The sequence below is a fragment of the Melanaphis sacchari genome, unplaced genomic scaffold (assembly GCF_002803265.2).
Source record: "Melanaphis sacchari strain LSU unplaced genomic scaffold, SCAv2.0 Contig11_pilon_pilon, whole genome shotgun sequence".
NCBI lineage: Eukaryota > Metazoa > Arthropoda > Insecta > Hemiptera > Aphididae > Melanaphis > Melanaphis sacchari.
In genome coordinates this window covers 5,228,689-5,252,955 of record NW_020270469.1, presented here as the reverse complement: position 1 = coordinate 5,252,955, position 24,267 = coordinate 5,228,689, and the positions used below count along the sequence as shown (strand labels likewise).

Below are 24,267 nucleotides of genomic sequence, written 5' to 3'. Positions count from 1 at the left end.
ATTTTGTTTATGAATTTTTTTTTATATACCTATTATAATTATATATTTAGAACAGATAAAAATTATAGTTAATACTCAAAATAAAGTTTAAAAAATAATTACAATACAATTAATGTAAAATATATGATTAACATAAAATTATTTGGTGCGGCCATAATTTACAGACAAAATAAACACATTAAATTAAGCTCCACACATAGTACATGCATCCTTGTTCTCTAATGAACATACTAATTGTTGCATATTTAGTGCATCATTCTTTTCAGTTTGAATTGCTACATTATTAGATAGTGCACTTTTATTAACTGTAAACTGAATAGGATCAGCAGCTGGTCTGGTACGCAAATAGTACATACCAGTTTTTAAGCCCTATTACAAAAAATAAATAAATTAAAATTAAAAATTACTAGAGTTGTTTAGTTGACTTACCTTTTTCCATCCATAGAAATGTACAGATGATATTTTACCAATAGATGGCTGTTCAATGTGAATATTTAAGGATTGAGATTGATCAATGTATGCTGCCCGATCTGCAGCCATATCTAATATGATTTTTTGAGATAGTTCCCAATTTGTTTTATATAACTCTTTAATGTGGTCTGGAATACTGTCTATTTTCTATATAAACATTTATTTCAAAATTATAATATAAACATCAATCACTGAATTGTTCTTAAAATAATTTTTTACCTGTACAGAACCTTTGTAGTAAATCAATTCATTTCTCATATCCTCATTCCATAGATTAAGCTTAATTAAATCGTTTAATAAATGACGATTAATCACCTAGAGTATTAAAATAAGTTAAAAGATATAATAATAATACATTAATATAATTTACTGACACTAAATTCTCCACTAAGAGTACGTCTATAGTATAAATTTGTTGTGTACGGTTCTATAGATTCATTATTGCCAAGAATTTGTGCTGTTGAAGCAGTAGGCATTGGCGCTAATAATAATGAATTTCTAACTCCATGTTTAGCAATTTTTTCTTTTAAAATATCCCAATCCCATAAATCAGTAGGTTTTACATTCCACATATCATATTGTAAAATCTAAAAACGTGAAAATTGATTAGCAACATGATACATTTAGTTTGTTTTTTTTTCAGTACTCCTTGACTAATTGGTGATCCTTGATAAGATGAATAAGTTCCATATTCTTCAGCTAATTCACAACTAGCTTCTAACGCACCATAATACAAAGTCTCAAATATCTGTAAATTTAGCTTTCGTGACTCAGGAGAGCCAAAGGGATAACGCATCAATAAAAATAAATCTGCTAAACCTTGTATACCAATACCAATAGGACGATGTTTTTTATTTGAATTTTCAGCCTATAATAAAAATATATATTAATACGCAGAATGATATAAAAATATATTTTCATCGGATAAATTCAATTACTTCTTTGACAGGATAAAAGTTGACATCTATTACTCTATTCAAATTTTTAGTGACAATTTTTGTAATTTTTAAGAGCTTTTTAAAATCATATTCTCCATCAGGTTTTACAAACATATTTACTGCAATAGAAGCTAAATTACATACTGCCACCTATAAATTATTATTTATAAAATATATCATAAAATAATTTATCCCAAGTATAATACTATTTAAAATATGATAAATGATTACCTCTTCTGGTGAAGTGTACTGAATGATTTCAGTGCAAAGATTACTACACTTAATTGTACCAAGATTTTTTTGATTGCTTTTGGCATTGCAAGCGTCTTTATACAGTACATATGGCATACCAGTTTCAATTTGGGAAGTTATTATTCGGAACCATAATTCCCTTGCTGATACTTGTCTGTTGTAACGTTTTTCATCCTCATACCTATGACAGCAGGAGATAATTGTTTTATTACATGTATTTAGTAGTTATAACTATAATTTTGTTATAAAAATGTGTATAAGTAAATTTATATAGTATAATAATAATAATAATAAACTATCAGTTTTATTTTTTGGTAATTTTAACTACAAACTATATAGTATTTACTAATGTATACTTGATTTTTTGCATATTGTAATAAATAATCACTAGCAGTAAATTTTATTAATAACACATACTAAAAACATACTTTTTGTAAAGTTTCACAAAATCATCACCCCAGACATCTGAGAGACCTGGACATTTACGTGGGCACATTAAGCTCCAAGATTGATCAGCTTCAACGCGTCTCATAAATTCATCAGGTATCCAAAGAGCCAAAAATAAATCTCTAGTTTTTTCTTCTTTATTACCAGTATTTTTACGTAACTCAGTATAAGTATATATATCAGCATGCCAAGGTTCAATGTAAACAGCAACTGCCCCAGGTCTCTGATAAAACCAAATACAATACAGTAACAGATTTAAATGTAGAATAAAATAAACTAACCTTTCCACCTTGGTCAACATATTGAGCCAAATCATTAAGGACTTTTAATGGTTCTACAAGACCATGTGATTCATGTTTTGGATATTTGGTCCATGTTGTACCAGCTGCACTAATATTATGTAAGTGTATACCTATACCTCCAGAAGATTGAGAAATTTTGGCACATGTCTTAACTGTCTTACCAAAGTCTTCTAATGAATCAGATTTATTAGCAACCAAAAAACAACTAAACCAACATTAAGAACATTTTTAATTTAAATAAAAGATTACCTATAATATTAATTAAATATAATCAATATTATTTATTATCTTACCTTGAAAGTTGAGGTCTAGGTGTAGCAGCATTAAACATTGTTGGTGAAGCATGAGTGAAATACTTTGATGACAATAAGTCATATGTTTCAATAGCTGCATCAATATCTTCACCATGAATTCCAATTGAAACTCTCATCAATAAATGTTGAGGACGTTCAACAACTTTACCATTTATTTTTAATAAATATGACTTTTCAAGTGTCTAAAATGTAGTATAAAAATAAAAATGTTACATTTACACAAAACAATTTTTATCTAATATAAGATCAACTTAGTAGTTCATAACATACCTTAAATCCAAAATAACTGTAAGTATAATCTCTATCATGTTTAATAGCATTATTTAAACGGTCCGCATGTTTCATGACAACACCATAATGAAAATCAGAAATAATTTTCATGCGTCTTTGATTTAGTTCATTTGACATGTTATACAAATCATAAATTACATCTGTAATAGTATAATAATTTATCATACATGTAATATTGTAATCTACTTTATTATTTAATAGAATCAATAATTTACCGCTGAAATTGTTTTTAGTTTCTTTATAAAGATTAGATATTGCAATACGAGCAGCAAGTACAGCAAAATCAGGATGTTTTGTAGTTAAGTAAGCAGCTGTTTCGGCAGCTAAATTATCAATTTGTACAGTACTTATACCTGGGCATATATCGCCGATGACATGTAATGTAATTTCAGGCTAAAAGTGAGAAAAATGTATTTAATCAAACATTAACTTTTTAGTTATATAATTATAAGCAACTATAAAAAGTTATAAAAGTAAAAATTTGAATATAAAGATAAAAGAAAAAAATTGAAAAATAGTAAATAGTAGTACTTATTATCTAATATTGGATAATTTTTTAATTGAACTAAAAACTTTTTTTGATTAGAATATTGAATCAATTATCAAACAATTGTCATGCTTTGTTAATCTAAGAGCAGGATAGTATAAAAAAATTTAAAAAAATAATAATAATAATAATTTAAAAATGTATAAATATTTATATTTTTATTCTATTTATTTAATTGCAATAAATTTACCATTTTAATAAATTACAATAATGATAAATAATATAAGTAACATATTTTAATAAAATTACAAAAAATATTAATTCAACTCGGGAACAATACATTTATAATTTGATATTACTTTCCTTAGTTTTTTACACTGTTTTCATTAAATTTGTTTTGTTTTAATAGGAGGTTAGATTATACTTTTATCACATGTACTTTTTGTGAATATTTAAAAAAAAAACAATGAATTCCTCTATACTCTCATTCTTTTATTGACCCTTAATAAACATTCAATAACTTCAATTATAGGTTTGAAAGAACCTCAAAAATGTTTAATCTAATTAAATATGATTCTTAAAGAAACTTTAAAAATAATAATATAAAATATCATATAACCGGATCAATAAAGTCCATATTGAGTCCATCGCATAACTGTTCAATTCGCATTGTGATCTTGTCCATCATTACTTCTTCCAATCGGCCATCTAAACAAATTTAAAAAAATATATATTTAACATTTTATTATTAGGTATTTCATGTTAGAAAGGACTTAAGTCATATAAAATGTACCATGTACAAAAAATAATAATTTACTGTTGGTATATTGTTCAACAGATATTTAAGAGAGCCTAATTCATATATTCAAGGGACATTATTATGTTATAGTTATGCCCATATCAACCTGCTTTTAACACATGACATAATTCAGGTATATTACTTACCACGCTTTTTCACAAACAGTTTATCACTAGATTTTCCAACGTCGTTCGACATAATTATGGAGGTTTGTAAACACAGGTATGGACTTGATTAAAAATCGTCAACGGCTGGTCAGGGAATTGTGCTGTAACCAAACAAGAAAAGACGTAAATAATAATAAATAAATTAGCAGTATGTGTATTTATCAACACAAAATCAATTATAATAACGAAGAATTATAAAAGTACGCGGCTCTGGTGGAGTTTGTTTTCGGTTTGCGCTTTTTAAAAACGTTTCCATCAGCCACAATTAAAGTATGTAGGTATTATATGTAGTTAATTAATAAAGCTGTATACCTGTAATTATTATACGATCCAATGAAGACAAGATGTCAAACCACTGGCAACAAGAATAGTCATCAACGACGCACACCGAAGAAGTAAGAATACAGAATGGTACCGCCAAGAAAATAATGTATTGATATTAAATGCATTGTAAACACGCAAGGTTTCCCGCGCTTTTTCCCACCATATAGAATAATCTCCCAAAAAATAGGAAATGATATCGGTCTAGAAAAGCTGCAAGTCTACCAACCTTATAAAACAATCCCATTTTAATTTTATTTCCCAACTTAAATAATATATTGCATAATTAGTAATTACATTATTTTTTGTAAGCTATTAGTATTACTTAATGTTTTAAATTTAAATAGTAGATTGTAAATATATTTTAATAAAAAGAAAAAGAAAAATAATTACATTTATTAGCTAATAGTTTTAATTCTTATTAGAGGATCGAACTGACTCCAGGCTAATCCCATCCTATGGTCTCTTTTTTAAATATCAACATTTTTAACAAATTTCAAATGTCCAGTAATCATATTTTACATTACACTTTTTTAATAATTTCACTTTAAAAATATTATAAGATTGATTATAAATTATTAGTTTTCATAATCAATAGAAGTAAGTAGTTAGGCAAACGGTATTTCCGCACCCCACCATTCATATTTAAAAATATTTTTTTATTTATATTCAGTTATTTATTGTTAATTACACATATCAATTATAGTTTTACAAACATAAACAATGTATGTACTGATAAAAAAATGGAAACAATTTTATTTTCATTATTATAAAATTAAAAATATATCAAACTACCTAGTTAAAAAAAAAATTCGAAATTTTTAGTTTGGAATAACCGATTTTAATATACTCCTCAGTTACTAATATCCTGATTACATGGTTTTATATCCACAATTTAGGTACTGAGAACATTTGGTTAAAAAAAGCAACAAGTTCGTTAAAAATTGTTACATTTTTTTTAGTTCAACAATCTATCAACTTTTAGATCTAAATAAAACACACAGATATAGATAACTTTACAAAGGTACCTAGTAATTAGTAGATTTTTGTTCTTAAATATAAAAGACCAACTTACAAAACGTATGGCAAAAATTACACAAACATGTAAAAGTCAGTGTGAAAAGTGTATTAAATAAATAATTAAACTTAAATCACACATCTCAATGTAAACAATTTGAACTCAGTTGAGACCATTACAGCATTACCATTGGCCATAACTATGAGTCTCTATGACCACCCACCATTTTTCATGAGAAGACTATATAATATAAGGTCTGTCATAAGAGCACATTAGATGGTTTGTAAATTGGTTTAGTAACAATAAGGTTTGGAATATCAAAGTTACTTAGAGATATGTCAACAAGTCTTAACACCACTCGTTGCTTAAAATATTACTATTATTTAAAAAATGTTATCAAAGAATACATATTTGAGGGTTGGACAGTAACTAAAATATAAAAATTAAAAACGTATTAACTATTGAACATAAAGTTATGATATTGAACTTTGGTCCTCAAATACAGTTAGGTATAAGAATTTTAATTTGTGAAAAAAACTAAGTTGAACTCTCATGATACCTTATACAGTAATGCTTATATGGATAACTAAAGTAAGAAATTATATGATTTGTCTTTAAGTAGAAATATTTAATTTTAACACAAAATAATGTAACGAGTTCAAAAATGTCACATAAGTATATTAATATAAATATAATATATTTTAATTAATAACTATTTAGTTATTTTTGTTTTCTCAACTTAATTGTAAGTAATTTTCAAAAATAAAAAACATACAAAATTTTTAAATATTTATTTTAATTTATTTTTTTTTGTAGAAAATCATCAATATATTTTTATAATCATTTTAAATAGTTAATCATCACCATCTTGTTTGATCATTCGTTCAGTTATATGAAATTTTTTGACATAATACTGGAAAATTAAAATTTAACATTTATTGGAAGTATTAAAACAAAAGTATTATTTTTGATATTTGTATAGGTAAAAAACAATAAGTTAAAAATAAAACAGTTATTACCTGCCATAGTTCATAGTTCATTGTGAATAAAGAAGATATATTATCATCAGTTTTGGGTTTATCATTTGTATTTCTTTTTTTGGCTAATGTTATAGTTGAAAATTCATAATTTTCACCATCTGTATGAAAAAAATATCAATATATATTATATATTATACAAACATTAAAAATATTAGAAGAAAAATAGACTTAAAAGTGAACTGACATTGTCCTATATAATAAGTTATTTTTAAATAATCATAGTAACCTGAAATTCTTTTTATTTCGACAAAATGATCTTTTACTAATGTAGCCAAATGAAATAAATTTTCTATTGTAAATGTCAAGCTAAATGGATCAATAGCAAATGCATAGAATGATATTGGATTCCCTTGATTATTTATTAAAGCTTTTTTCAAACAGTGTTTAACTTTTGATAAAGTTATTTGTAATTCGTTGTCACCAGTATCACTACCTACCTAAATAACAATAAAACAAATAAATGTAATTAATAGAGTAAAACCAATATTATTTTTTAATAACATTCTTAATACTTCAACGGGAACCACTTGATCTTCTAAAGGTCTTTTTTGAGATTTTCTGTATTCTTTCCTTGATTGTGTTATTACTTGGGTTTCAGCAGATTCTTCCGATTTAATATTCCCGTAGAAATTTAAATTAAAACAATTTATATTTTTAAAAGCACCGTTGAATATAGTGTCTATGTGGCTTAAAGGATCTTCTTTATCATCACATGCTTCAATCTAAAATTTAAAATAGTAGAAAAATATTAGTGTTCATTTTTAAATGATTGGTCAATTACATAATGTAATAAAATTAACATACTATTTTAATAACATATGTATCTATATCAAACATATTATCCATTTCACTGCATTGCTTTTCTATTAGCCAGCTACATATACGATAAGATTCTTGTACCATTTTCAAAGATAAGGTTTTGTACAACACATAACTGGACTCTGAAAATTATTTTAAAACCAATAAAAATATTATGAATTAAATACTTTAAACACTTACTCATTTTTTCTGAAGTCACTTGCTGCTCAAGTTCTGTCAAGTATTTCATTTCTATCTTCATGAGAGATAAATCATTTGCACATAATGTCTTGTTGACAACTAAAAATTTATAATTATTTTATATGATACAAATGAACCCAGATAACCATAAGATATAAGCACAGAATACATACTTTTGTTGTTGCATTCTTCGATAAAATCTTGAACCTTTTTCAGTTGGGTTTTAAATAATTGAAATTCCTCCTCAGAACTCGATTCGTTCACAGATGAAGAAAAACTCGACATACTGGCTGTTTTGTTGTGTAAGCGGTGATCAATGTAGACAAAATTACTAAACAATTCAATAAAATTGTATTGTAGAATAATTTTCAAATGTTTATTATAATTGTGATAGACCAACAAATACTGGTGAATAAAAAATAAGTGAAGGGTGACATTTAATAGTGTTTTATTAATAATTAAATTTTAAATAATATTAAATTAGTACCTAGTATGTAATATAAAATTACATAAATTGATCAGTTATTGTGACGGAATTATGATTAATGGAAGTTTGAGATACGAAAGTCAACGGATAAATTAGTTTAAGAGACAATATTAAACATAGTGGACAGTGGCCATAACTATGCCACTCCAGTTTTTAAAATCATAGACAAAGAGTTAAGAGATGATATTCACATTTCAAAATTTAGTTTTCTTCAATAATTCTTCAATAATTGTCTTGTCGTGAGATATCATAATCAAAAATAAACTTCCATGTAATCCGTGAACCTCGCGATTAGGTTACACAATACACGGTCATTATGCACGCTGGTACGCTACACTACACAGAAACTTGAGCGGGAAACGATTTCACTATAGAGGCTGGTAAAGTTTTCCCGGTTTTAATAACAGCGAGATATCAACAAATCAAATTTCGGAAAATCAGTAATACCAATCTTGAAGCAATAATTTTCCCGCACTATAATAATAATAAAAAAGTTTTTTATGCATCCGTCTCAACACTATATTATCAACTTAAAATCATTTGAATTATTTGAAATATAATTCAATAATTTACTTCACTAGCGCTATTTATCGGTCGTTTACTCGTATATTTATTGTTTCTTAGTGCCCGACCCCCATATCACGATCACAACATAAATTTTTATCCATAGAGATAGACCTTAGTCTAATTAGTCTATAATTCTATACGATTAAATATATAGGAGGTAAAATTTGTGAGGTTGTAGGAGATAATCTCTAGATCTACTGAACTGATGTTGAAAATTATTTTACCGATAGAAAACCACATTATTTGTGGTTGTCATAGGCATCAATGTAGTCTGATCAAGTTAGTAAATAATTAGTTATTAATAATTATAATCAACGTGTAAATTGTATACCTACATGCAGTGCGACGGCCCGCGGGTTTCCAGGCTTTTAGCTACTAACAATCTAACTTATTTGTCCATCAAATTATGTGTTTGATATCTACATGTAGATATCAGTTGTTTTGAGAAATTTATCCATAAAAATAAATAATCTCATGCATCACACGTATCTCAACGTCATGCACATGATAGGGCACTGAAGCGTTCGATTTTAAATAGATTTTCCCTGTCATAATTAAGATAAAAATTCTTATAAAGTATTCTTAGTTCAAACTGTTAAAAGACAACATGTCATTTGGAATTTATTATTTAGTATTTAGTAAGCGCCAAACATGAAACAGTGGAGTGGTGAACAATGTACTTTTGCAATAAAACCGTTTTACAAAAATAATGACAGATCTAAGTAGCTGCAAAGCGTTAATTTCGTCTTCATTTTAATCTTAAACGCCATGATTCGGTATCATTGGCTAAGGTTATTAATATATGGATAACTAACTTTGAAGAAACGGATTCAGCATTAAAAAAGAAGCCTACACAAAAAAAAGCCATTCGCACACCTGTAAACATCGCTGCGTCAGGGCCGCTATCACAAAGAGTCCAAGAGCCGGACATTCTGCACTAAAACATGCGTTATCGTTAAATTGTTAAATTTATTCAGTAGAAGTCTATGTCAGATTTTACACAGTGAACTAAACTTTCACTCATATAAGGTGCAGGTGGTTCAAGAATTGAAACCTGCAAATCTCTATAGCCGCACAACTTTATGTCGAGAAATAGGTACTAACCTGGGTGGACGAGAACAATAACTTTAATCTTAATATTTTGATGTCTGATGAAGCACATTTCCATTTTTATGGTCTTGTGAATAAGTAAAATTGTCGTTATTGGTCTGAATAAAATCCTCGCCGACTTCATTAACGATCCTTACACAGATCGAGTAACTATATGGTGTGCAATTTCACACTATGGCATCATTGGCCCTATTATTTTCACAAGGATGAAAATGAACGGCAAAAACTATAATTCAAATTGTTATGTCAATATAATCAATAATTTTTTGATCAGTGAACTAATAGTTTCCTCAAAATGATAACTTTTGGTTCCAAAAAGATGATACATCTCATACGGCTCGAATATCAATAAATGCTGTTATTCAACAAATTTTTGGAAATCGCATTATTTCCAAAAATGGCGATGTACATAAACCACATTGATCACCTGATTTATCAGTATATTGTGATTTCTTTTTTGGGGGGTATTAAAAAGTTAAGTCTATGCAAAAAAACTTTAAAATATTGGTTAACTAAAAAACTAATCAAAGAATAAATCACCAGTAAGCCTTTATAAGTAATACACCGTGTAATGGAAAATATACGAAGAAGGCTAAAAAATATGATCATTGTCTTGAGAACATAATAAAAAAAAAAAAAAAATAGCAAGTTATAGGTACACTTCATTATAAGAAACAATAATTAATTTTTATTCGGTTTTTTTACTTTATAATTTATCTTTGAAAATCGGCCGTTTTACTTACCCCATGGTATTAATATACGTATTATATTATTAGAAAAAAAAAATAATCTTAAAAGTTGACTCAATGAGACAAGTAGACTTAGATAAAATAACACTACGTAATAATAAGTGACTTTGTGACTTATTAAATACTTCTAATTATTATGAACTCAATGAAAGTAATGGTAATGAAACAAATATTTGCCTACACTTCAATGAACACACAATGTGTATAGGTAAATATCAACAACCTTTAACACTTCAGTGAAGTACACATTTTGCCTAAACAATTAATTTATACTTACACGCGCCTCAAAATGGAAATATGTACATTAATTTATTGTAAAATAATATATTACTCGTATTTTAAATATTTATATTTTATGTACACAATGTTTTTATCAATATTTTTATCGATGTATATAGCCTACATAATTGGTATTAAATATTTTACAGTTACATAATTATAATTATTTAATGTTAACTTCATCATAAATTTGGTCGACATCAAGATTCAAGACTAAATGTTAAATTCATTAAAACATATGAACTTAAGAGTCGTAATATAGTAATTATATACAAACTCCATTTTTGAAAAAACTACTCTTTTCTAGATGTTTACAGAAAAAAGGATTAATAATTCAACAATACCGTATCTGTTGCAATTACAATACGTATACCATATTATAAATTAAATAGAAATTATTCATATATTTGAGATTTTTTATATTTTCAAATATTTATTATACATAATTCATAAATATCTCAATACTGAAATTGTGTAAATTATTAAATTAAACTATTCATTATCACTGTAACAATACCATGTAAAGATACCTTTCAAAATTTTAAAAATAAAACAATTTAAGTATAATATATACTACAAAAATTAGTAAGAAAATACGATAATTAATGTTATGAAAGTATTAAGATTTACAAACAAATAAATTCAAATGACGGATGTCTCAATAGTTTTTAATAATTAACATTTACTGTAAATTTCTTTTATTCTTATTTTGGTAAAATGTGTGGTAAGATATTTATTTTCATTAAGAAACATTAGCAATTTAATATAAAGTTCTTCATAATTTGTTCTTATATTGTAATCTGAAAATATTAAAATCGATTAGCACAATTTTTATTACACGTACAATATATATTGGCAAAACTGGATATTTTAACAAAAACTACCGATTATAATTATCTACTTTGTTGTAAGTTATTCCAATAATATTAATTGAAAACACCATTTCGTGTATTATTATTTATCATCAACAGAGAAATATTTAAAATGTTATGTAGATTATTTTTATGCTATTTATGCCACAAACGTATTAACGCAGATCGGTGACATCAACTTACAAGTCTATAACAGTTAGTAAAAATACACGAATTAATATTTAAATAAAACTGCTTATAAATATATGCGATTTTGTTTTGTTTTGGAATGATATATTTTTTACTTATTAGTTATTAGTTATTGTTTAAAATCAACTTATTTACTTTCAAAAATTGAAAACGTCTTTAAATAGCTTAAAAGTAGACAAAATATTTTGAAAATATCTTATGTATAGAAAATGCTGATATTAATTATGTCTTACATTGCAAATATACAATCCTCGTTCCGATCAAAATATGAAATGTAATTGTTAAAAAAATGTCTAAATTTGACTTTAAATCAAAATTGCATACTTCAATAATAAAATGCTCATTATTACAATATAAATTTGAAGAACTTGATATTGAAATGAAGTAGAAAAGAAGTGAAACAATAAGTACACATCATAGATAGTTATATTTATCATTAAACAAAAAATAATATTACATTTTAATTTTACTATACATTTACAACTGTAATAAAGTAAACAAATGAACCTAAAATCTATTGATATAAATACTATGTAGTATATACACATAAATTATATATATATATGCTTATTAAATTACAATCATATTGATTTATATTGCATCAAAAAATACATCAAATCAGTTCTTTTCCATTTCTCTACTTTTAGGTAAAAAAAAAAAATATATATATAATATAATATAATAATAGTATATATATATTATATATTATTATAACATATTTAAATAACATTATGGTTTTTAATTAACATACATACGATAATGTATTCAATCATAATATTTACAGTTACAATTTAATGAAAACAAATTATATTCAAACCGACTATAATAATCATGTGTGTCTACAATATTTTTGTTCTAAGTATAAAACTACTTAAATGAGGAATTTAATAAAAACTGTTAAAACATAAAACAAATAAAAAAAGTTATGTAATTTTTTTGTGATTTTTTTGCGAAGAAATCGATAAAAACGTTCCACCTAAGAAGATCACTTCGGCCTGCATATTGATGTGGGTACACAATGCTTAAGTACGTAAAATATTATTATTGTCTGTCCTTTGCGTTGCTGTCTGACTCATCGACGAGGCTTTCCAGATCTACGTAGCTGCCCTCGAATTCTGGATTTTCCAGTAGCGCACCTAGCTCTTGTTTCAGCTCAGCGAACGTGGGTCGCTTTGATGGGTCGGCCGCCCAACACTTGGTAATCACCCTGAATAATTCGGATCGACAATGTGCCGGTTTGTCAAGTCTGTAGCCTTCGCGCACGCGTCTCATTACTTCACGTGCACCCATCGTGCAGTAAGGAGTTGAACCTAAAGGGCGTAAAAGATGTAAAAATATGTAGGTATATTTTATTGATGATATTATATTATGTAAATAAAATGGCTAAGGGTATGACAATATATGAAACATATTATTGTATACGACATAAAATATGATATCAATGATATCAATATTAATAAAAGTTTTACGTCGCAAATACTTTCCAAAAGCGATGGTGGTGTTGAGAAACACGAAGTAGGAAAATAGACATTTTCCGAAAAAAAAAAAAAACAGGAAAACAGAATACTGTATGAGCAAACATTATTTTTATATTGAGTATTTTTGTAAAAATCAAAAGCAGAAAGTCTAGTGTCTTGTCCGTTAGGTATGAATATAACTCGGCTCATCAAATTAATTAGAAAAAGTTACAAACATATTTTATATTGATTTTTAAGAGTACCTAGGTCAAATTAAAAAAAAATAAAATAATTTTCTCAAAGTCAATTAAACATACCAATTTTTATTAGATCTAATCACGCTTCCTTGAAATCAATATAAAAAGATTGTTTTGCAAATATAAATGTTATATAACCGATTTATATAATTATTATCTTACCCAAAAATCATTATGTAAAATCAATGTTATATTTAATAAATTTAAACATTTAACTAGTATCAGAAATTTTATCTATAATTATTAATAACAATAAAACCCAAGACATTCACACGGCAACGGTATTGATGGTAGTATGTATTAATGTATTATTGATATCGACATTGGTAGTACTATACTGCTATTAATTCTTACTGAAACTAATTTTAATTTATTGAAATCTTTTCTTTTTTTTAAAAAAAAAATAATTATCATGGATTAATTAAAAAATATCATTGTCAGTAAATTCAAAAATTTTACTTTTACTCACCTAGAGTGACGATTTCCCACATCAGTACACCAAAACTCCATACATCAGTCTTGTATGTGAATATACTATAGTGCAACGATTCCGGAGCCATCCAACGGATAGGCAAAGCACCCTGCAAATGAAAATATTAATATAAACAATAGTTTTGTACAAAATAGTTATAACACTTATAACATTATTCCTAGTAGATTTTGGGGTCGTACCTTTGTATGCCTTTGCTCGTAAATTTGGTTAGTATCGCGGACATTGCGAGACATTCCGAAATCAGCTATTTTGCATAATTTATTATGGTCAACCAAGACATTTCTTGCGGCCAAGTCCCTGTGTACTATCTATTATAACAATAATCATTGATTAATAATCTTATTTAATATAATTAAGTAAGATTATTAATAGAAGTATTAACAAAATTAAATTTATTTAATAAAATGTATGTTTTATGATTAAGCACACCAAGAAATAAGATAATTAATTTGCTTTAAATAATTTGTCACTAGAATTACTTTGAAATATTTTAAATCGTCAAAGTTAATCTTTAGCCATAAATTAAATATTTAAATGTCATAGTTTTTTTTTTTTTAAAAGAAAGTGTAAATTCTACATTATACGCGTTTCTTATTACAACAAATAACAAATTGATTAAGGTTCACACTGATTAATTACGTGCTTTGTTTTGATAGGTGTAAACTTTCGTTTGTAAATTGTAAAATAACATATTTCGTACTTTTTTTGAGACCAGAAAATCCATTCCTCGTGCTACACAATAGGCGAACATTGTTAAATCTCTAGACGTGAGCGAAGCAGTAGAGTCACTAAAATTAAAATAATGGGATCGTGTCCGTCGATCTCTGAGGAACGCCAACAGTTTACCGTACATAACGTACTCCATGATCAGTAAATACGGTTCTGCAACAAACACGATACGATAATGGTATATCATGGTTTTCACTTGTAATAACACGCAATAGAGAAAAATGCGTAACGTATTCATAAGATTATACTTTATATATTATTTACCTTTCTCCGTACAGCATCCCAGCAACGTGACGACGTTCGGATGCGACCCGAGATGTTGCATAATACTCAGCTCTCTGATCAGATCTTCTCTCTCCCGGGACGCTGCGTCCTCCTTGACCATTTTCACGGCGACAAGCCTGGTTAGACCCTCGTGTCCGCTAATGTCGTCCGCCTCAGCCTTCCACACTTGACCAAAATTACCTTGACCCAATATAGTCTGGAGCCGCAACTTTTCCCGGGGAAACTCCCAACGGCTGTTGCTCATGGGTGCCGGGACGGTGGGCGTCTTCTCCGTGTCCCACACAATGTGCTGCGGCACCCTGGGAAGTTTTGTAGTGATCGGTGACGAAGTAATTGTGTTGAAGTCTAGCGGGCTGCGGTTGTACTCAGACGAATATTCCGAACTGTCAAACACTTTCTTCTTTTTTCGCCGCATAGCCAACTTAAACGCGAAAAAAATTACCAGAACCAATGGCACGATGGCTAAAAACGTTAAAAAGTACACGGAAGTGGCTAATCCATCTGGATATACCACGCCAACGTCATGTTCAGCTGACGGTCTGGTAACGTTACTGCGTTGTAGCAGCGGCCTTCTCTGACGAGCTTCGACGGCTGTGTCCACTATGTTGGAAGTGGTGGAGGCGATTGTGGCAGCAACGTCTGTAGCGATATCGTAGACAGGCGCTTCCGACGTGCCGTTGTTCAAGTAGATGAAGTCTTGTAAGTCGGTGGGCGGTGGCTGAGAGGTATCAGTGGAAGACCGGTCGCCGGTAGTGGATGCGTCCAACGTTTCAGTGGTACCAACAACCGGACGATCTGAAGACGACGGACCAGAAGCCGTCGTAAACGTAGAAGTGATCGTTGTTGAGGCGGTGGTGGTGGAGGCAGTGGAAGACGCTACAGACGCGATTCCGGCCAAAGTCGTGGCGTTCAATCGTCTCTGGTTGATTTTGGTGATCTCCAAATATTCAGGCAACGATATGTTTCGGTACCGGTTCCGAAGATATTTCGGGTACGCCGACACCGCGACCGCGGGTTCCGATCTCACCGTAGATGTCAGCGGTCCGGGATTATACGCATCGGTGGCGTCGCCGTCACTGTTGGCGCCTGGGCGATGATTCTCAATGGGATGTTGACCAAGCTCGGCGGTAGACTCGTTTCTCTTCTGTGGGCTCTCTCTGACTGACACAGACGTGACAACAGTTGACAATATCCTCGTGGTCCTTCCATCCGATTCTGGCAAGCATCGCACGTCCCTCCGAGCTCGCGATTTGTTGTTCCGTCTGGTAAACCTAGGGTACAGGCACTCCACTGGCATCGCCGCCGCAGATGAATTCTCTGCGGGTCGTCTGGTCGTTACCACAGTACTGTGGTTGCGGTTATACGATGGTGGTAACGCTCTGGTTCGAGGCGTGGCGTCTTGCACTTGCTGAACGACCACTGGCAACCTAAGTGATGTCCTAGTTTCCGAGTCTGACGGTGCATCGAGCTCGTCTACCGTGGATTGTGGGGACGGTGACTGCGGCGGGTGTCTGATCTTTTTTCCGAAATCATAGTACGGGTCTTCTAGCAAGGTCGACACTGCCGCCGTCCGAAGTGTCCTGGCTGTACTCGATGACGGTACCAACAAACGCCTACGAGTCTTGATCCGGTCCGGTCTCTTGGACGTGGCATTTCGCACTTCCGATCCTTGAGCCTCAGGTTCATCCCACGTCTGTTTATGTTTGATCTTCTTTTTAACCCGGGGCATCGACGTCTCGTCAACATCTTGCAGCGTGTCCAGCGAAACCGATCCGGATCCTCCTCGGTGAAGTGACGGCATCGACGTTCTCCTGAGATGGCCGATTACCGGCCTGGTGGTTGCGTTGCGCTGCCGTCGGTAGTCGGTCGTGGATCGCGCGTCGTCAGCCGGCATACTGGTAGGAATCACCACCATCAAATCATCTGAAAAACCAATCAAATATTTGAGAAAACAGTTTTTTACTTGCTAGAAAAATACATTAAATCATAATAATTAATATATTCATCTATAGAATGCGATCGTTTAAAGATTATCGATTGGTTAAGATATTCGTCGTAAATCATAATATTATAACTGTTATGATCTATTGATAAACATAATAATATAGATATTATAAAGTGTTTTTTATTTTCGTTAATTCAATTATAAAAATTAATGAAAATTACAGTTTTGTTGGAAAATCGGAAATATTAAGTGACTCAATAATATAAAAGAGACATTAGAACACATTTTAAAACTAATAGCTGTTTTAAATGAATTTTTTCAATAAATGACAATACTAAAACGTATACATTACAATATGTACATGTGCCCTATTCTTTGGTTTTCTATGAACTTATAACTTATATATTTTGTAATAGTGTGTTTAATAAAAATAACTCTGATGTTTAAATGTAAAAATAATTAAACACCGATACGCGTGAGAAAAAAACTAATGAATTATAAATAGTTAAATTAGTTATAGACTATAACTAGCGATATGCAGATAGCTAGACGGCCGGAGCGCTGTATTTTATATAATTGTATGGGCTGTATGGCCCTGAACAACATTTTATAGTTTTGGTAATTTTCGATTTCATTGTTTCAATCAATCATCAATATAATTTTATTTTTAATTGTTTGGTCTGTAGAAATAAATATAAAACACATAAACGCGGGAGCCATTAAGCCTAGAACAAACCACGTCACGAGTCCTATTTAAATGTATCATCATTTATACGTGCTTTAGTAGCCGTCGGCGTCATTACTAACAGGTAATCATGTTGAAAAGCAATTAACCGAGGAACTTAAACAATTTGAACAATTTTATTTTAATGCACATAAGGCGAATGCCTAACGTATGGGTCAAATGAAACCGTATTAGTTGGTCAACTGTGATAACAGGTCTGCGACGCTCGACGTAAAATCTTGACTGGGTGCGACCGGTTTATGCTTCATAATATAACACTTTCTCCTGCGATATGTTTTATTATTATCATTATTAATATACTATTATTATATACATTATACACGGATATAGAAAGTATACAAAACTTTACACCCATCGGTTCGAAGAAAAAACATAAATACATGACTGGTTGTAATCTTCTTTTCAGGTCAAAATAGTGAATACACGAACAGAAATAAAAAACCGGAATTTTACGACAAAGAAACTTATACGTATGATATGTATAAATATTTATACTTAAATTAGAGTAACGCCACGAAGACGCCAAATGGCCAAATGCTGTCAAGAATCGAATGTTTTAACGATCTGCCATGTGTGAGTACATTTCAATTTTAACGACTTCCTTGTCACTTTTTTCTAATTGCATGGTCTGTGAGTTGTGAGTACACTGAACAAAAACTACCATTTATATACCTATACCATGTATATACAATCAGTTTCACGATATCGTGCGTCGTGTTGCATGTAGTATTAAACTACCAATATAAATTATTGGAATTGGATAAATATTGCGACAAAAAGTAATTGTCGTCTGGATTTAGATGTCAATGGTTTCACACAATTGTTGTTATTGCACGTTTTAATGCACTCAAATCATATTACATAATTTCAAATTGTATTTGTTTTTTGTTTTTTTATACAATTGACAGATTACCGGATATCGATAATAGTTCACGAGTTGGGTGCACACGAGTAACAATAGGACTAACTTCATTTCTTCAGTTTTATTTTCTTTCCATAAAAATCAGGCAAGATAGACACGCGTTTAATGATTCGCACATTTATACTATAGACGGTATGGAGGTCCGAGGTACCTATATTTATAAATAATGACATGCGAAATAAACGTTACACAAAGTTGTAAATTGTTCATCATGTATACTATAATTTTAAAACACATAATATTAAGTTTTCTACAATACATCAAAATATATTCAAAAATAATTGTGCAACAATGATTTGTAACTTTTTTGTTACAATTTGAAAGTAAACGTTATAGTTGTGTAAATATCAACTCCAAAAAGGGATGTAGGAAGCTGTAATAATTTAAAATAGAAATGGAATACTAAGAAAGTTTGTTTTTGGTAGTGATAAATTATTAGTGAACGCTATCATCGCTATCATAATAACTATTAGTGCACATAGGATCTTTATTATATTATAATAAAGACGCAGCGCGCACAATTAATGAACATACAAAATATAAATATTTACTATACGTATATAATTATTGAGTAAGACAAAAACAAGACGAGTGACGACGTCAATAGATCTATATAACTTTTTATCTGCACTTAATTATGTAATAAAATAATAAATATAATATAATATAAATTATTTACTTATAAAAGAACCGTAAGATTAATTTAAGTTGTATTATAATACATAAATAATATACATCTAACTTAATCGAAGAAGTTGTGTCGAATAAAATTTTTCATAAAAGAAGATTCATTAAAACTGAAAAACTATTTTTATTGTTATTATTTTATTTTTTAAACAACATTTACCAAATTGCATGTTAAAATGTTAAATTACTTTTTCTTTTTGATATTTAAGCTCGTAATAAAATTTGATTTAAAGTGGAATAACACATTGTAATCAGACTATTTACTGAAATAAATTCAAAATAAGTATTTAATTGATTTTGAAGTGTATGACTAAACATAAATTAGTTTATACTTTCATCATAATCTATTTACTTTGCTTAAATTATTTTTTAATATGACATTTTTGTAAGTATAGATTGATTGATTTGAAACGCTCTAGATTAAAGTCCTTGAATACACCGTATCGAAAAATATATAACATTATAATATAGGTAGCCATAAATAAATAATAAATAATTAATATATTAATTTACATTAAAACATATTATATTTGATGATAAAAAAAAGAAGTTTAAGAGTCGTGACTGCCAATTACATTAATATAAATAAATCTCATTAGACTAAGTTCTAACAAAAAATCAGCACATCATTGTGGTTCTCACGCTGCTTTAATTCTATATAAAACTGAATACGAACAGGTTACAGAACTGATCATTGGGTATTCGTCTCGCTTCGCTCAACTCGGTGAAGGTTAAAATTTTGTTATTTCAAATTTAAAAACCACTAAAATTAATTATCATTTGCATATAAAATAAATTCAATCAGGTTTCGATTAATTCTAAATTGTTTATGATTTAATTTTTAATGTTGTTTACACTTTTATTTTCAGATAATATCGAAAATCACTCAATATTATATAAACTACAATTACTGTTATTAACTACTATTAAATTTCAAAACTATACATAGAATTTTTTTGATCGAGTTGCCAAAAAAAAGCGTTTTTATAGACGATTACAAAACAAAATATCTGTTACTCCCAGATCAGAATAAAAAAATTATATCTAACGGTTTTATTTGTGAGTAAAAAGTACAATAAGTACTATAAGTAGCAGTCAGTAATATAATAATAATTTCCAAATATTTCGTATTTTTACTAATTTCTAAAGAATCATAATTCACAGTTGATATATTTTTAATGTTTTAGTTGTTTAATGTTCATTTTATGGAATACATTGTTTAAATTCCAATATTTTTGTTTAGTATAATAAAAATATACCATTTGTATAGTACAAACAACACATTTTTTAGTTGTCACATGCGACTGTCATTTTTAGACTATTTTGCAATTCATTTTCTTTTATCGGTTTTTATGATAGTAATCGCCATTGAATAATAATTCGTCAGGTGAATTTGAGGTCCACCGTCACTGTATTATAAAGTCTCCGTTAACAATCAATTTGTCCAATCGATACGACTGTTGTGTTAAGTGTATACATGTAGTCTGTTATGGAGCCATGCCGACCTTGTTTTACGAATAATTTAATTCGATCGATCGAAAAACCAACGTATTGTGAACATTGACGATTCGATACATAATTCTATTGACATTTCTCAATCACGAGATTACTGATACAATTTTTTTTCTCTTATTTGTTTTTTTTTAAATCTAGGGTGTATGTACACACGCAATTCAGTAATTGATGGTACATTCTAGAAATTATCATATAACTATAAAGTTAATATTTTCTATGCATATATAAAAAGGTATAATGTAGGCACTATAATATTTGTAAAATAGTAACTAATAATAATTATTATTATACAAATAAACACATTCTATTGCCAATTATTTACCATAAGTATATGCTATGAGCGAATGAGAGATTATTACTTATTGTGGAAATACGTTATTCAATACAATCGCCGTTTTGGTAATTAGTTCAACCAAAGTACATAGTTTATATAAATTAAACGATCTGCATAAATATTAATATAAGTACAAACCATCAGCGTACTCAATTGTATTTTATCACGAACAGAATCAAATAATTATTGTCGGTACTAAGGTAGAACGGTATTATGATAACATACAGAGAATACGTATGTTGTATGTACCTAATGCTTATGTATTATTCTAAAACACTGACGAGCACGATAGAATTGACGAAAAATATTGACATGTTGAACATTTTTGTTTTTTTTCTTCTTTTAAATCATTTAAGTTATCATTTGCTGACATAGTTGTATTATGATAATATTTACAATTATTTTTTCGCTTAAGACGTTAAAAGCTAATCATAAATATTTTTATAACAATAAAGGTGGTATTTTAAATCCAAAAATAGTTTTATTTTTATTTTACAAATATATAGGTACTATTAATGTTTAAAAATGAGTAGAAGTAACACATTAACACGGTCTATAGTTTATACAATTATATCCAACAACTCAAAATATGAAAATAATATATGATATAAACAATGTAACATGGGTGGTATTCAGTTAAGACGTGTAACTGTAAAAACGCACAGAAAACAAACAAATACTTTATAGTGATAATAATAATATTTCATTGTATTATATACACAATGGCACAAAATTTTGTACACTACCGTTGAACATAAAATATTTACACTAACATTGCCGACTGTTTATAAATAATGTATACAAGTAACAACCATAATAACGACTGCCGCTAATTTTAAAACACACTCATGTAAGCACCATAATCAACAAATTTACAAGTTTATACCGTGATACACATTTAGTGTATAGTATAGCTCTCAATTATGAGTTTACGACAATTATTAATAAAAAAACTCATCTGATAAAAGTTTTATTGGTAGATTTTTTCTACCAAAGAAGAAACCTCAGAAAAAAAATAATAAAAAACACCAATAAAACAAAACAGAATAAATTCGTTTCACGTCCGAATCTGCCGCACGTGTTTGTTTTTAAACGAGTCATAGGAATAACATAGGTACAGGGTGTAACAAAAAATTGTTATGTATGAAAAGCATTTTTAGATGGCATAGTGCTCGTTGATAATTAGAAAAATGGTAAACTTCTACAAAAGATAGTATTAATTCCTATAAAAGATAAAAAAAAAGATATCACTTGTACCATTGTAAAAATATATCAGTCTTGCAATATATTAATACATAATATTATACAAAAGTATAAACTTAAAAGTTAAAACAAAAGTTTTTAAAAAATATAAAAATTTAATAAAACAATAGTCATAACTTAAAGTCATTTACGTTTATTCTTATGGAATACTTAGGAGATAAACTCTAAACGTGAAATTTCTCCTTGTACCTATATATTTATTTTTTTGCATAAGTATAAATTCATATTTTTAAATTGTTTTTGTTTGTCTGCGTTGTGTCGACTGTCGATACCATACTAATTACTATCGCTGATCTATTAACATTTTGTACTGCAAATGTCGATATAAATCTATAATACAGTAGGTATGTAAGATGGATATAACCAGCCTTCATGAATCATCATACATCGTTTAAAACACTCTATTATAGTTTTAATATTTTATATACTATATTACTTTCAAGTTATAATCATTTTTAACTTTTTGAGTTTTTTAACTTCAAAATCGTAAATTCAAATCATATTACCCTATTTTTTTCGTTAAAATGTCCATGTAGAAGATTACAGTATCTTTGATTTTCAGGTAAAAATGTAAAAAGGTTATTCGTGTAGGAGTTTATATTTGGCCAATAGTTAAACCGTAGCGCGTGTTTGCAACGATCAGTTCAAGCGCTCTCCGACTACGGTTGGATTTTACGTCTTGAAATCGTTATAAATTTCTGTTCGATGGATTAACATAAGGTTTTACGTAACGTAGTAACATTTCACGTGAGTCAACGATCGTAATTTAAACATTTAGCGGTTAGAGAAAGATGATCGCCGCTGCATCTAAAACTGTCGTCTCCGAATCTGGGCGTACTTACCTCTTACCCAAGTTAGAGAGGGCTTGAGGTAAACTAATCGGTATAGGTTGGACGTCGCGAGGGTTATTCGCGCAGTGGGTACATCGAACAACGCTCGAAGGGATAGTGGAGGACAAAACAAGTAGGCGCATAGACAATTTTGGAAAAACACTGTAATCGGATCTAAAGTCTCCGGGCGAATACTTAACTCTTTTAAAAACTCCGACAGCACTCGCGTAATTTGTTACATCCTGTATATGCAATACGTAGAAAAAAAATCCGCTCTTGCGGCCGCGTCCGAAAACACGCCACATCACTCTCTCTCTCGTTCGCTGCTGGTACGCGCACACGCATAACGACGCGTATTATATCAGCTACACCTGTACTGCAACCGGCGTATGAATAATGTGGCAGTAGGTAGAGAGGTAGTCGTCCTCGCCGCCGCCGTCGCGCTTATCCATAATAATATAAATATATAATATAATACCCACTACGGCGCAGTATATATCTGAACGGCCCCGTCCAGGCTAAGGATTACGACACGCGGCCCGGTGAAATAGCCGGTTAATCGATTTAGTGATATAGTCGCTGCCGCCGCTCGCCGAAGTGCGTATTATTATTATTATTATGATATCGGCAGCGGCGCACAGGTGAACGACCATCGTCGTCGTCGTCGTCGTCGTCGTCGTCGTCATCGTCGTCGTGATGACCGAAG

The 24,267-nt window shown here is 29.4% G+C and overlaps 3 protein-coding genes across 4 annotated transcripts in view; all 3 read right to left on the bottom strand.

The window, feature by feature from the left end:
- Positions 1–72: 72 nt before the first annotated feature.
- LOC112604168 (ribonucleoside-diphosphate reductase large subunit-like) lies at positions 73–4,918 on the bottom strand. Its single transcript, XM_025353072.1, has 15 exons — positions 4,781–4,918; positions 4,448–4,569; positions 4,122–4,210; positions 3,231–3,408; positions 2,995–3,155; positions 2,704–2,906; positions 2,390–2,615; positions 2,090–2,331; positions 1,641–1,842; positions 1,410–1,559; positions 1,118–1,339; positions 846–1,058; positions 691–786; positions 430–618; positions 73–369 (listed from the first exon to the last, which is right to left on the bottom strand). The coding sequence occupies exons 2-15, from the start codon at positions 4,497–4,499 to the stop codon at positions 184–186; spliced, it is 2,409 nt and encodes an 802-aa protein (XP_025208857.1). The 5' UTR covers positions 4,500–4,569; positions 4,781–4,918; the 3' UTR covers positions 73–183.
- Positions 4,919–6,615: 1,697 nt separating this feature from the next.
- LOC112604259 (EP300-interacting inhibitor of differentiation 3-like) lies at positions 6,616–8,729 on the bottom strand. 2 transcript variants are annotated; one of them, XM_025353216.1, is made up of 8 exons: positions 8,334–8,729; positions 8,020–8,177; positions 7,847–7,945; positions 7,652–7,788; positions 7,360–7,569; positions 7,074–7,284; positions 6,827–6,945; positions 6,616–6,720 (listed from the first exon to the last, which is right to left on the bottom strand). In XM_025353216.1, the coding sequence occupies exons 2-8, from the start codon at positions 8,129–8,131 to the stop codon at positions 6,661–6,663; spliced, it is 948 nt and encodes a 315-aa protein (XP_025209001.1). In that variant the 5' UTR covers positions 8,132–8,177; positions 8,334–8,729; the 3' UTR covers positions 6,616–6,660. The 2 variants fall into 2 exon arrangements, with proteins under 2 accessions (XP_025209001.1, XP_025209002.1); XM_025353217.1 differs by having other exon boundaries at positions 8,525–8,729.
- Positions 8,730–12,974: 4,245 nt separating this feature from the next.
- LOC112604242 (proline-rich receptor-like protein kinase PERK8) overlaps positions 12,975–24,267 on the bottom strand; it is a 51,385-nt gene continuing 40,092 nt past the window's right edge. Inside the window, exons 2-6 of the mRNA XM_025353191.1 lie at positions 15,300–17,243; positions 15,007–15,188; positions 14,486–14,614; positions 14,283–14,394; positions 12,975–13,409 (exon numbers count right to left, since the gene is read on the bottom strand). Of these exons, the coding sequence (XP_025208976.1) occupies positions 13,141–13,409; positions 14,283–14,394; positions 14,486–14,614; positions 15,007–15,188; positions 15,300–17,243 (2,636 nt within the window). The 3' untranslated portion in view covers positions 12,975–13,140. The remainder of the gene's footprint in view (positions 13,410–14,282; positions 14,395–14,485; positions 14,615–15,006; positions 15,189–15,299; positions 17,244–24,267) is intronic.